Source organism: Thamnophis elegans, chromosome 3 (genome assembly GCF_009769535.1).
Source record: "Thamnophis elegans isolate rThaEle1 chromosome 3, rThaEle1.pri, whole genome shotgun sequence".
Taxonomy (NCBI): domain Eukaryota; kingdom Metazoa; phylum Chordata; class Lepidosauria; order Squamata; family Colubridae; genus Thamnophis; species Thamnophis elegans.
In genome coordinates this window covers 122,343,924-122,359,507 of record NC_045543.1, presented here as the reverse complement: position 1 = coordinate 122,359,507, position 15,584 = coordinate 122,343,924, and the positions used below count along the sequence as shown (strand labels likewise).

At 37.2% G+C, this 15,584-nt stretch overlaps 1 protein-coding gene across 2 annotated transcripts in view; it reads right to left on the bottom strand.

Moving 5' to 3' along the window:
* Nucleotides 1–14,811, bottom strand: part of PLPP1 (phospholipid phosphatase 1) — a 72,152-nt gene extending 57,341 nt beyond the window's left edge. For both annotated transcript variants that reach the window (XM_032214729.1, XM_032214730.1), the window contains exon 1: nucleotides 14,510–14,811. In XM_032214729.1, coding sequence (XP_032070620.1) covers nucleotides 14,510–14,567 — 58 coding nt within the window. In that variant the 5' untranslated portion in view covers nucleotides 14,568–14,811. The remainder of the gene's footprint in view (nucleotides 1–14,509) is intronic.
* Between the last annotated feature and the right edge of the window lie 773 nt (nucleotides 14,812–15,584).

Below are 15,584 nucleotides of genomic sequence, written 5' to 3'. Positions count from 1 at the left end.
CACCTGTATTTAAGCATATTCTTTAAGATAAAAGGAGACAACAGACATTTAAATCAGATCTCTTGGATTGTATAAAAATTAAAATATCCAGTCAGAGCTGAAGCAGCTTTGTGGATGACAAGCAAAACATCTTCAGAGAAAACCCAGAAAATCCAGTTGCCTCTTGAAAAAAACACCTTTGGGACAACCGTGACCTGGATGACTGAGAATCTCCATAGAAAGCTGTTTCAGAACATGAAGGCATTAACACTTTTAAGCAATATGTTAAAGCAGTTGTTGTTTTTCCTGGCAATACATAATCCAGGGAAACAGCATGACTAATCTAAGGTGTTGTAGGCAGGTGTCAGATTCATGCTACAACATGAATTTATTAGCTACTAGCTATTGAATCCAAAGCACTGCACAGACCTATGGCTATTGTAGGAGGGGAATGTACTTCCCTTTCTTAAAATTATCCTAATGAACTCAAATATTTTCTGAACTTCCCAAGATGTAAATGATTTACCAAGTCAAACATAATATAAACCAGCCATATAGGCAATGAGCAGCTTTAATTTTTGAAGTCAAAGCAATATAAGGCTAAATAACTAAGCAATAACAAACTGTGCCCTAGGTGGCTTATATACTGTAAAGGGCAATTTGCCAGCTATTCTATAAAAGAAGAAAACAGATCAGCAAGCACCAACGAATATCTTTGCGGACAAGATGCCAATTTGATTCAGCTCCATTAAGATATATCAAACTACCTTGATACCTGTACTCTGCTATGAAACTATGTGATTGGGTTTCCTAAACCGACACAGCTTGAAAATTAGTGAGTAGTTACGATCTGCTTCTCCTCTCCCCTTCTCTCCCTCAAGGTTGCCCCACAGAAGCCTCTCGTCTCCTAATCCCCTTCTCTCCCTCAGGCTGGCCCATTGATCCTCTCCACTCCCCTTCTCTCCCTCAGGCTTGCCCCAAAAGCCTCTCCTATCCCCTTCTCAGTCTAACTCTTTAGCATCAGAGCGTTTTTCAGGTGGGCAAGGGGAATAGAATGTCTAAACTCCCAGGCCACAGACCGGATGAGTCACATGCTGGCCACGCCCACACAGCAGTTGGAACAGAGTTTTTTTCAGGTGTGGAGGGAAAGTAGAACATCTAACTCCTTAGCATCAGTGTGTTGATAATAAGAAATACTAATGATCTGATGCTCATTTCTAAAAATCCTTTCTTAGCGAGCATCTAGAAGCCAAGAGGAACATATATACCAAATGTCAAGTTTGTAGGCTTTATGGTTCTGGATATTTCATGATGCGTGAGTGGTATTTCGCTTTTATATAGAGATATTTTATCCTCACAACAGCTAAAATAAAACTTCCCGCATTAGAAAGTATCAACTATGGATGAATCTAGCTCAGTTTTATCTATCCAACTTGGCAGCAATTCTCAAACGCTATATGCCAAATCTATTTTATTAGCTAAAATGCGGATTGACCCTACCATCGTCTCAATGCCAACCCTAAGTACATTTAGTGAACAGGAACTTGATCTGTGTTTGTGTAGCTTGGTCGTTTCACAGCTGCTGCTTTAAAGTGTTATCTGATAAACCAAAAACAAATCATAAGCAATAAAAGAGGCTATAGTGGGAGACAGGGAACAATATAATTCCATATAAACGCAGCAGAAAAATAATTCAGAATAAAAGAAATCTGTTTTAATGGGGGGAGGAGTTTCTATCAATATCAAAGCAGCAGTGTGTGATGAAATCATTCAAAAGAAATTACTAGAATTCCTATTGGCTAAGGAATTCTTGGAGTTGAAATCCATATGTCCTAAAGTTGTCAAGGTTGGAAAACACTGACCAAGAATAAATCCACAAATTAAATCATTTTTACGAACTGACATTCCATATTACAGTATACAATAGAACAATCAGGAGAAAATACGTATCCCAGGATAATGTTTCAGGATCCAATCTGGGTCAGTCACCGGGCCCAGATGTTTTGTCTTCCAAGCTTTTGGACTCATGCTAGAGCCTATCTTCAAAAAGAGAGAAGTTCCCTGAAGATGGGCTCCAGCACGAGTCTGAAAGCTCTGAGGGCAAAATGGACCCAGATTGGATCCTGCAATGCTGACAAACTCTAGGTATAATCTCTCAGATGGAAAATGACTTCTTTAGCAAATGAATTGTTTTCCAATTCATACAAAGTCTCAGATGAGAAATTCAACAGACTTTAAAATATGGATTGACCTTAAATCATTACATACAGATAGAATATGCTAGGCTAAAAAATTAGTCAGTTGGGCAGGCCCATTTGAAAAAGTCCCAAAGTCCCAAAAGTAAACTTCCTTTTATCAGGTCCAATAAAAACTGCATATTAATGAAAAGTCTTTTTCAACCTTTTTTTACAATTTCTGCTATTTTGAGATGTTTTAGTTTTGACTCAAAAAATGTAATTATACCAAACTTGCTTTGTAAAAGAAAAAAGGAATGGATTATTTTGAACTCTGTACATGACTAATGATGGAAAATATATAGATTTATTCTTCCACATATGATTCTGTGAGAACTAAGCTCAGCCAAGTAAAGACAAGTTTTATAAGAGCATTACTGCTTGCTTTCATTCCCAGTGTGGAGTACACTGCCTAAACATTTTGCAGTATGTGAAGTACCCAATGAAACCAATACCAAACAGTCCTGTTGGATATTACATGAATCATACATTCCTTTGGCAAACTTGATTTTTTTTAGCTTGCAAGACTGAAAACACTGGATTTATCAGCTCTATCTTTCAAACTATGTTTTAATTGTGGAATGAACCAAACTTTAGTGCATGGTTTAATCAACAAACATAAAAGTGATAGATCCAAAGGTAGCAAGATCTCCAATAACATGCAGTAACAATATATCCTGAAAATACTGTGAAGGGTAGTTTCATTCTTACACACACACACACACACACACACACACACACACACACAGCAATACAGACTCATCAGGTGGCAAGTAACAAACAAAAGCAAATATCAAAAATGGAGCTGATTATATTTTCAAACTTCTTTGGGAATTTGGGGAGGGAGTGATTTCCATTTCTTCTTGGCTAAAGGAATACATTATAATGAAAAATCACATTCAATCTTTAAACCATATTATTCTTCCCAAAATCCCATTAACAAATGTATGGGTATTAAACAGAGAACAATAATGGAACAAATCCATATTATATTGTAAACTGTAAATGTTCCATCATTTTATATACTTAAAGCATAAAGAAGTTGTCAACTAATCTCAAAAGTATTCTCACAGGATTTAATTTAACATGAAAAAGTGTGTTGTTGAATTAGTCTCAGATTGATAGAAAACATATTTTTTTTAAAACTTTTAGTAACTGATTTATTTATGTGAGGAATTCCAACTGTTATTTTGAATGCCTTGCATATTACTGATATCCATCGTAGTGATATTATTTCTTTATTAAAAATATTATAAACTGAGAACAATCCAAAACACATTTTCATAGTTGAAAGTAATTCAGAAATTTTAAACTGTATGCTGATAATGCTACTTGATCAAATTATGTACTTTTGTCAAACATGGTATCAATGTATCTTTGGTTTTTAGAACACTTGTTGATAAAACAGAACAGCTGTCTCAAAAAGAGATAGAACAGAAAGTAGTATGACCTACCTTTAAAAAAATATCGACTTCGACTTACAACCATTAATTTAAGTGACCACTGAAAGTTACCACAGCACTGAAAAAGATGACATGACTATTTTTCACAGAACCATTGCAGCATCCTCATGGTAACATGATCAAAATGCAGACACTTGGCAACTGGCTCATATTTATGATAGTTGCAGTGTCCCAAGGTCATGTGATCACTTTTTGCTACATTCTGACACGCAAAGTCAATGGGAAAGTCAGATTTACTTAACAATCATGTTACCAACTTAACAACTGTTGTGATTCACTTAACAACTTAGCAAGAAATGTCATAGAATGAGTCAAAATTCACTTAACTATCTTATTTAGAAAAAGAAATTTTGGCTCAATTGTGGTTGTAAGTAGAAGACTATTAGTAAAGAGCAATACTTATTCTCTGCAGACATATATTTCAGAGTGCCTGAACAAAAAATGCCAATGGACAGGCAAGAGAGGCATTTGAATTCAACGCTGGTCTCTTTCCTTCTTTTATTGTTAAACACCACTACCCCCCCCCCCAAAAAAAACCCTTTTTGCAACATACTGTTGAAAATGTGGCATTTTAATCTTGGTACCATATAATGCTTTAGTAAGGCCACACTTGGAATACTGCATCCAGTTTTGATTGCCACAATGTAAAAAAGATGTTGAGACTCTAGAAAGAGTACAGAGAAGAGCAACAAAGATGATTAGGAAACTGGAGGCTAAAACATATAAAGAATGCTTGCTGGAATTAGTATTTCTAAGTTTAGTGAAAAGAAGGACTAGGGGAGGTGACATGATAGCAGTGTTCCATCACAAAGAATAGGGAGCCAACCTATTCTCCAAAGCACCTGAAGGCAGGACAAAGAAGCAACGGATGGAAATTAATCAAGGAGAGAAGCAACCTAGAACTAAGGAGAAATTTCCTGACAGTGAGAACAATTAATCAGTGGAACAATTTACTTCCAGAAGTTGTGAATGCTCCAACACTGAAAGTCTTTAAGAAGACATTAGGCAGCTATTTGTCTGAAATAGCATAGGGTTTCCTGCCTGAGCAAGGGAAGGCCTCCAAGGTCTCTTCCAACTCTTGTTAGTTTATTATTCTGCTTCATAAAAATATTACTAGTTAAATAGAAGCTTTTTACAAAGAATCAACAAGGCAATAACTTAAGATCAGATAAATGAAAGCTTGTCGGCAGAAGCTAAACCACATACAAAAATCACCTCTGGAGCTTGTTAGAAACTATGAAAGGCATAGACCACAGAGAGGAGGCAAAGAATTGGTTTGAAAACAATTCTAAGAAAAGTTTCACAGGTACTGGTTGCTAAGAAGTAACAACAATTTGCTTACAACTATGGGCATAAATATGGGCAGGGGTTCAGAGATAAACAAAAGCTCATTGTTAGCATACTAAAAACTCGACCTCTTAAGTATTTAAATGAGCAATTTAGAGATTGCCTTAAACATGTAACAAATATTCTACAGCACATGCATCTGTGTACACAAACCAATGAGTGAAATTGCATTGTGCTTCTGTATAAGAAAGTATAACAACTTTAATGTGACGCTTACATCTCCTTTTTAGATGGAGTTTTGGGGCATCCACTTTGTTCCTGTAGAAAAATTATGTGGTTTGTGGCAATCCATCTATAATAATCATGCTAACCAATTAAAAATAGATTTAGCTTTTATTGGTACAACTTTTGTTACTTAATAGTTATCTTAAAATGCAAGACTACAATGTGCTATAATTTTTATACAGCTTTCTGAAGCTATAAAACCAGCATTGTAATATTCAATCCTACCCCAAACATTTTTACTCTATACCAACAACTATTAATGTGAATGAATTTATGTACAATCACAATGCTATATGTGGGCTTATAAAAATAAATATCAATGCTCAATCAAAATGTCATTGGCGTTGTCATTAAGATATTCAACTTTTTTATCTATGTTTAAAAGGAAAAATATCCCTGAAAGAATCATAAGAAATTGATAAAATATAGAAGCCTAACATTAGAAGCAGACTTAAATATAGGATATAAGCATGACAACAAATGAATGAATTCTTATTTGGCAAGTTCAATTCTGTTATTTAGAGAGCACTATCACTGAAAAATTAGATCATCTAGATCTCTTTATATATGCAATGAGTTTTGAAATCCCTTAGATCCAAGCTATTACCAATTAGCTATTATTTTTAGAACAGATAGTAAGATTATACAAATAAAGAAGAGACACTGTACAGACATTTTTTGTTTACCCTCTTCAGTAAACTAAATCCTGCAACCATACATAATGGAAATAACTACCACTTAGTAATTTGATAATCTAAATTAAATGAGCTGTCATTATTTATTTTATTTACCAAATTTTGATACTGCCTATCTCACTCTAAAATGACTGGCATCCAATGCAGCTCACCAGCAAAGGTGTTACATGTGCCATACTTCAGGCACCCAAAAACTGTGGGTGTATAAGCTGTAGCTTCCAAATACTCTTCAAGGGTAATCCCATGTTGCACCATTCCATATAGCAGGGTGTGAGTGACTGAGAGAATAACTGGTGCAAAACACGGAGTTGAGCAAACGCTTACACAGCTACAACTTGCACCTGGGTTCAGGAGAAACTCCAGATTATGCATCAGGTCTGTCTGGAGCAGTGATACTTCATCCAAGACCAAAGATAAAAAATACCAGATACAAAGAAGCCCCCATCCACACCATAACGCCACTACATTTTACCAAGATTCAGTTGAAGCCTATTGTTCCCCATCCAGACTCCCGTAGCATCCAGGCATTGTGAAAGATGTCCGCCACATCACTTAATTCACCCAGGCTGGAGATCTATAACTGGGTATCGCCAGAATACTGATGGCATCTCATCCAGTGATTTATGTTGATATTAAAAAGGAGAGTCCTGAGCCCTGCAGCACCTCACAAAAAAGGGATTGTAGGCTGGACCTCTCATTCCTTATCAAACATTGATTGGGATCACGCTTGAAGGAAGGAAGAGAGCCAGTTTCTCTAGTGTTTAAGGCACCAGGCTACAAAACCAGGATATTTAGTCCTACATTAGAGGCGTGAAAGTTGACTGGGTGATGTTGGGGCAGTCACTCTCTTTCAGTCCAACTCACTATTGGGAATTGTGGGTGGGGGGACAGGAGGAGGAAGGAATATTAGGCATGTTAACTGCCTGGTGGTTATTGGGCCAAAGACTGACTGAAAGAGCTCCAGATGATCCATTTCATCCAGCATCTTCTGAAGTTCTAATGCCACCATCTTCTCAACCATCTTCTTCTAAAAAAGAAAGATGGGATATTGGACAAAAATTGTCCAGAACTGTAGAGTCCAGCAATGGCTTCTTGAGAGGGTGCACCCACACCTCCTTAAGGAGAGTCAAGTACATCTCTTCCATTAAGGAAGAATTCACCATTGTTCAAACCAATTCATATGTCACCTCCAGAGTGGCCTTAACTAACCAGATCTAATTCCTTACTTATCAACTATGAAAAGATTAAGGGCTTTCATCATAACATCTGCTATTTTGTTCCTATTTTATTTATTTCATTACTAGGGATACATATCCATTGATTATTTTTCCCACAGTTGATAATAATGCTATCTACCCATAACTAAGTTGGTAGAAATTTTACTGCATTGAAATATGCTGCCCACATTGGGTCAACTACCTTTCTCTGAGAAAATAATTGAGTCTATAAGCTACGAGGACTCCTGACATTCATACACCTATACAAATGCTTAATACCAATTGATTACAGGTAATCATTGACTTACAATCATTTATTTAGCAAACTGTCTGAAGTTACAATAGCACCAAAAAAGTTATTTATGACAGTTCTCATACTTATGACCATTGCAGCATTCCCATAGTCATGTGGTAAAAATTTAGTTATTTGGCAAATGGCATGTATTTACAATGGCTACAGAGTCCTGAGATCCTCGGATTGTCATTTCCAACTTTCCTAGCGAGCTTCTGACAAGAAGGTCAATGGGAGAAGCCAGAATCGCTTAACAACTATGTGATTCATTTAACTGCAGTGATTCTCTTAACAGCGGTGACAAAAACAGGTCATAAAATGGGGTGTGGTTCACTTAACAGATGCCTTGGTAAGCAATGAAAAATTTGAGCTCAATTGCCATCATAGGTCAAGGACTACTGTATCTTGGAATTTAGCAGAGAGAGAGAATGCCTTCAAATTAGACTTGATTCCTGGCAATTACACAGACAAGACTACACAGTTTTCAAAACTGATTTACCAGCATCATTTTCCTAGGACTGGGAGGAAGTGGATGGCCCAAGGTCACCCAACTGGCTTTTCTGCCTAAGGTAGAAGTAGAACTCAGACTTTCCTGCTTTTAGTCCCAAGCTTTAATTACTCCTTCGTAAACAAAGGAGAATGATGGCTATACGTAGGATAGATAAGAATTTCCACTAACAAAGGAAGTGCCCATTGTTGTTCTTGGCAGGAACACTACAGATGTGCATGGCCAAACTGTGAGAAATGATGGCATGCCAACCAGGAAGCTATAACTTGCAATTTAGCTCTTTTTATTTCATTAGAAGTGAGATAGATTTTATCGTTCCTATGTAAAATTGTAAAAGGGGCCTATAAAGATTATCAAAGTAAAGAGATTTCCTTGTTGCCTACCATAAACAAGGTACACCGATCAATGTTCCCCTGCTTAATTCAATGCAACACTTCCCTAAAGGCATGTTGACAGCCTCTCTTTTGTTTTGATGATATGATTCAGCTAAGAAGAGAACCTAGGAATAATGGAGGCACTGAAATCTTAACAAGAATGAGAAAGCAGATGGCTGCTAGCAACATGGCTATGATTTTCCTTTTCAGCCAAAGATCCTAAACCTCAGTACTTGTAGCTTTTTTTAGCACTGAAAAGCAAATGCAAATTTTTTTTAAAAAAATGTGAGGAACTGCTGTATTTTATACCTGTTAAGAGAATCCCTCTTAAATGACAAGTGACTCTCTTCAAAGCCAGGTTATGATCATCTTTGTGAGCTTTACAAAATATTATCCATCACTGGGCAGTAAATCAAATATATCATTGGAATGTCCTAAAGAAGTCAACTCTCTGCACATTGTAGGATTCATTAGAGGACTATCCAGCCTCTGAAAACTTCCAGAGAAAGAGAAAAATGACTGCATACAGTAACTTATTCCATTAATTGACAGCTCTTTTTTAAAAATAATTCTTCCTAATGTCTAACTTGTATTACAACCTTTTAGTTCCATTATTTCTGGTCTTATCTTCTGGAGCAAGTGAGAATAAGTCAGAAAAAGCTATTATGTCCCCTCTCAACTTTCTCTTCTGCAAGCTAAATATTCCTAGTTCTTTCAACTTTTCCTTGTAGGCTTGGTTTCTAGTTACTTTCACCATTTTGGTAGTCCTTCTCTAGACATACTCCAGGTTATCAACATCCTTTTTAAACACTGTTGTGCAGAACTGAACACAATATCCAAGTGAGGTTGTCTAACCAAGGAAGAGAAGAGAGAAATAATCACTTTCCTTTATCTAGGAATAACACAATAAACCCTCAATGTAATGGACCAATGGGGGAAAAGCAGAATATTCATCAGATCCAAATAGCACTCATAAAACAATGAATGGCATCTCACAGATGCATATTTTAATAATTTTATACATGCAGGAATGGGATTTTTTCCATGTGTAATTTTCATATTCTACACATACACACACACACAAATAAATTTACACATAGAAAGAAGCATACAACATACTATTAGATTTTATCTACTGCAGCTGACATCCACTAAACTGATCTCTATTTACTATATTTTTTTTTGTTATGATCATAAGCTGTACCTGTGAAGCCTTTAAAAATTTGACATGTTTCTTACCCTTGTAATTTTATACCATAAGATCCCAGAAGCTTATGATTCATAAGCTAACAAAGATGATGTTGTCATTCACTCAATGAGGAAAGGGATACTGTATTACTCACCTACAAACATAGAGAAATGTCAGTTCTCAGTTCTGCATTACATCAGAAAGTAGAAGTTACAGGATCAAAGCAGTGACTTGAAAAAGAAAAAAGAACTCCAGTGTTTTCATCAAATTCATTTTTTTTCAATCTCAGCAACATTAAGATATGGGGACTTCAACTTGCAGAATTCTGCTAATTGAAATCCATGCATCTAATGTTGCTGAGGTTGAGAAACACTGGCTTTCCTGAAGTATGTGTTTGTCAGGATGATAACTTCATATTTTTCCAATAGCCATGAAAGAAAATGAATCATGACAATCTTAATTAAATTCTGCATTTGTAACTTGTATGATCTTGAATGAAATAAACCCCACAGAACCTAACAGCAGAAAACACACAGAAGACACAATTTGGTGTGCTGCTGCCCAATTCTCTTTTCTTAAAACTTTTCACAATCTAAATCACCATTTATTAGGTATACATTTGAGTATACAAATTATAATGTGTCCCAAGTGTACTATTTTAATCACTTTATAACTAAGAACCATGCTGATTTGTTTCTAGTTTAGCATTATTTTTGGTACTACAGTTACACAGGAAGTGGTCAAAAATCTGAACAGCTATTGAATTTAAATTACTCACAGCTTTGGAATTAAATACGAATAAAGCCAAATGAGAATCTAATACTTGAATTGCTCTATCAGCTCTATCCACTAGGAAGAAAATTATTTAGAACAATGAAAAGGGATATTCTTTGGGGGTATACGTGCTTCAAAAAAATCTGGAAGTTGCTTCAGATCTTGCATCAGCTTTTCATTAAAGCAGGCATGACTTTTTTTCCATCTGAGACTGAAAAAGATTGTTGGTTTAAGATTCTCATTAGATGAGACACTTTAGACTGAATTACAGATGAAAGTTATCCTTTCCGAAGCTTACCCAGAAGCTCAAAAGAATTATAACTTTTATAAATGCTATAATTTTCTTATTATTTAATTCCATCCATCCATCCATCAATCTAATCTCCCATTCCCTTTCTGCAGTTGAAGTTCTGTAGTTCTACATTTAGGAACTATGACTCTAAATGCTTAGTCAAGGTTTATGTTTTCTTCTCAAAAACTCAGATCAAATTATCTATTCAGCAAAATCTATCAAGAGGATGACAGAGTTTATAAAGAGATTACAAGAGATTATATTCCGCGCACAATGATCATGAATGTCTCATTTTAAACCCTCAATTTATTATTTCTGCAATCCATATATCATAAGTTATAAAACTTTCATTACTGAGATTGAAAATTTCTAGACATTTTGAAGCCATGATGAAAAAAACTGTAGGTTGGGGTAAGGGGTAAATGAAAAATTTTGGGAAAATTTCAAATGTATCCAATATTTGTCTTACTCTCTGTAGCTCTAAGTTTATTTTTGCTCTTTTATGAACGTTCTATTTTTTTTTCCTGTGTCAACATTTTAAGTTGCCCAATTCCAGAATGACTCTTGGTAGATTCTCAATTAAAAAGAACTGTCTCATATTGGGAAAGAGAGTTGTCCAGAGGAAATAAATAAAAAAGAATTCTCCATCCATCTCTCAACTTCAAAGGGCTTTATCTTTCACTAATCCAAGGCTTGGAGGAAGAGTCATATTATTAAATCTTGTTTAAAGAGGAATATGGTGGTGCTATAAATAACTGGGAGATGCTGTTCCAAGGGCAGGTGTACTCCCAGAGGAGGAGCGCTTCCTACATTAAGTTAGATGACATCGTTGAAACAAGCTTTTTCTGTTAATCAAACAGGATGGACAGATCTGACAGGAAATAGATAGCTCTGATAATTAGGACTTTTAAAACTTTAAAGATAATAATCAGACTCTTCAATTGCACCTGGAAGCTTATTGGTAACCATTGCAGCTACCAGAGCACACCATAGTAAGGTATGCCAATCACTCTTCATGCATTTGAATTTTTAATTGTGTGCACATTCTGATTAATCCTCAAGGGAGCCTCATGTTCAGCACTTTTCAATATTATACCTACAAGGTAACCAAGATATATCTGACTACACAAAGAGTCTCCAAGTCCAAGAATGAATACAACTGGTGCACAAGTCTGCAAGCTGTCATCTGCTTTCAAACAGGTATGAGAAGCCAGGAAAATCCCAGACTTCAGAGTTCCAATACAAACCATTCAAAACCAGAGGTAGAACCTGCAAGAACCACATATCTACAAGAACCCACTGCCACTTCGCCTTGCTTGAATCCTTCACCCATCAAAACTAACTTGGCTCATTCACACACTTATCAGATTTGGCATATTTGTACACTGTAAAAATATAATTTAGTTAGATATCTACAATGGAAGCAATGAACCTCAGTCAGGGGCACATCTATTAGATAAGCAACAATACACAAATACATAAGAAAATAATATATTGAATTATTATTCTTCCTTTGGTACAAATGGCCATGCTGCTTAGCAGCAACCATGCATGTTGCTCTAACATTTAGAGTCAGAAAGTGCCGAACTACCTGTCCTCTGGTGTACTGGTCCTAATACACTACATAAATATCATCCTATTATATCTTATTGCAAACTTATTGCAAATAAAAACTTAGGAGAAGTAAAGTACGGTTAAACTATCTTGTCTTACCTGCATCGATTTCTCCAAAATAAAATATTTCACTGGAAGTTTTTATTCTTTACAAAATTTTTCAAATGGAAAGGCAGAAAAGACTTTTAAAACACTGTGGGGGTTTTTCCCGAGCCATTATATAACTAATTCTGCAATATTATTCAGTATTCTCATCCGAGAAACATCAGTGCGGGAATGCTGATCACCAGCAATTATTTGGACATCATTACATGAGAACTTTAGGCATTCCTTTTAACTTCATTGTTGCTTAGGCCATAATAAAATGCTTAGTGTTTGAGATTTCACAGTAGCTTTGACTGCAACAGGAAACCATGTCTGTTATCTCATCATGTTAGATCATATAATTTATTAAAGTGTACACTGTGTAAACACTGGTTTATATCTTCTAAAATATTTCCTCCGGTCAAATATATTAGATATTGTTATAGTGTAACAATAATATTAATACACCTAACATACATGATTTTGCTGAAATCTTTAAAATACATCAGACTTAAGATATATTTTAGATATAAGAATCTGATGATACATAACTTCTGAAGGCCCAATCCTGAAATAACTTTATCCAGTTTGTTTATACAGAATTATTAACTTGGAAGCAAGAAGTTCCTTTATCTATTCAAGAACAGTTTCACAGTAAAATTGGTCAATTATTTAATTATCTAATTAAGGATAATTATTAACCATATCACCCAACAAATTATCTATTAAAGAGTGGTTGAGAATGTTACTATTTGCAGATATTATCCTATATTTAAATAGATTTCATAGAAACATTCATTCTTTGCTAAACTTATATGGCACGAGGCTTTCTCATCCCTTTCTAAAAAAGCAAATTTTCAGTTACTCTAAAGCAATTATTTTGTTGGTTCAAAATCCAATTATCTTCTATTTAATGGATTTGAAATAGCATACATGAAATAAATATCCATCAAGGCCTTTTTAAATCTATTAGAGAATGGTGGGCTACCATCACTACACTGCCCTCACTTAACACTTACAAATATTTCACAACAACCAAATCTAGTAGTTTAGTATTACATTCACCCAAGAAAATGTCAGTCTAAAACTAGATGCTTTGAGTAACAAAGTTTAAGGCTAGACAAAGTTAAGTTTATACTTTGCCAAATTCATATTTTAATTACATTGTGATAATTCTTCATATTGCAAAAATGAAAAAGAACTATCAGCAAATAAATACTGGTGCTGTATACATGTTTTGTAATCCTAACGTTAAGAGCAGCTATAGTCACCCATTAAAAAAATCCATTAAAGGCTGTATTGTAGGACATCAGTATGCAAGTTCGTCAATTATTTATCCCTTTACATAAAAGTATGTTCACATGAAAGGAAATAAACTGCTTTCTTTCTAAACTCAGTTTCCTAAATGTACATCAATCTTCCCCTGTCTGATACCCACCAAATGCAATTGACTTCACTGGATGCTTGATGTGAATCCCAATACACCTGGAGGGCACAGGTTGAAGAAGCCAGCACAAAATGCAGCTGTGATTTTTCCATCTACCAGCCCATCAAGATGGTTTGGGGGGGGGGGTGTTTTAAAAAACTCTTTCTCTGTACACCACTCATTCAAGCCATTTGTTATATTAGCCAACTTGAATAAAACCCTTAATTTAAGCGGAATTCCAGCGACCAAGTTTTTCTAGGTGAGAGATGGGGGTTGGCGCGAAGCTAGCCAGTAAGCAAGCAGATGAACAGATGAACGCAAAGAAAGCAGCGACAACGGCAGAAGCAGACAAACCTAAAAATGAAAAAAAACATTGCTGCATTTATTAACCCTTTTCCAACCCCTCCCCGAGCTTTTTTTTCTTTCGGCAAAGCCAGAGATGCGAGGCAAAGATTAGCCTGTCAACATGCAGGGGAAGCAAGCTACCCCAGATACACATTCGCTGCATATGCAAGTAGTAGAGGCATATATAGAAGAGCGAGATAAAGCCTTGTGCAACCCCCGCCCCAGAGATTCATTCAGAGGGTCTCTCCATTTATTGCCTTCGCCCAAAACACGTACATATGCCTCATGGGTCCCCGGGGTAACCGCAGGAACAGAAGCGGAGGAATTGCCTCAAGAGCCAGTCGGGTGGGTAAACCGACAAGTGCGCAGCGGTGGCGCATCGCCTCTCTGAGGTACCCAGGCGCCTCCCCTTCCTCCCCGGATCCCCCACGCTGCGGAACCCGAGGCATACCTAGGAACACACAGACCACGTCCAGCACCACATAAGGCAGCCGCGTCTTGTCAAACATCTCGGCGCTGAGGTGGTGGTGGCGGCGGAGGCGCCCTCAAACGAGAGACTCGGTGGGGGAACCAGAGCGCCGAGCAGGAGAAACGGGCTGGGAGCCCCAGCTCAGCCGCCTCCAGCCACAGGGCCAGCCGAGGCGGGCAGGGAGGGAAAACAAAAAACAAAAAAAGCCGAGCGCGCAGCTTCTCCGCCCAATGGCGCTGCCTGACACACGAAGCGCCGCCACTAATGCGGCTCGTGGGAGGATGGGCTGCGTTTTAAGGAGTGGGAGGGCCCGAAACCAGAAACCAAGGAAGGCGGGGCGAAGGAGCAGACTCCGCCTCCTTTGGCGCGCTCCCGCCGCGTGCCCAGAAGCCCAACCTCCGCTCGCCTCCTAATTGTGGAACTGAAATATTCCCCCCCCATACGTCATAACTATTTTACTCCGCCCACTTCCTGTTTTCGGACCCTCGAAGGCCAATCGGCTCTCCCGTTCGCTCCGGCGAAATTCCAAGCTTGGACGCACGAAATTCCTCCGGCCGGACCGGGTCGCCTTCATTCATTCTGTCCCACGAGCGGCGTTTGGTTGCTTTTTATTTCTTCTTCTGGGGTTTGTTTGTTTTGTGCCCTGCTTGCTGAAAGAGGTGACGAGGAGACACTGATTCTCTATCTCTCCTTCTGCATTTTAAGCTTCTTGATGTGCCATATCCGTCATCGGACTTTGGCGATCATGTTGGCAATCCTATTTTTGTCAACATGAAAAAGTGCTGCTGAGTTTTGTCCAAACCAGTCCCTTAGATTTTGAAGCCATGATGTTCTTCTTCTGCCTTGAACTCGTTTCCTTCCATTTTTCCTTGGAAGATTAAGTGAAGGATGCCGTATTTTTCTGGGTGTCGCATCACATGTCCAAAATATGGTGACTTTCGCTTTTTAATGGCTTTGATGATTTCCCTTGGCTTTCCCAGGTGGCTTATCACTTCCTCATTTGTGATTTTGTCAACCCAGATTATACTTAACAGCCGTCTGTAAATCCACATTTCAA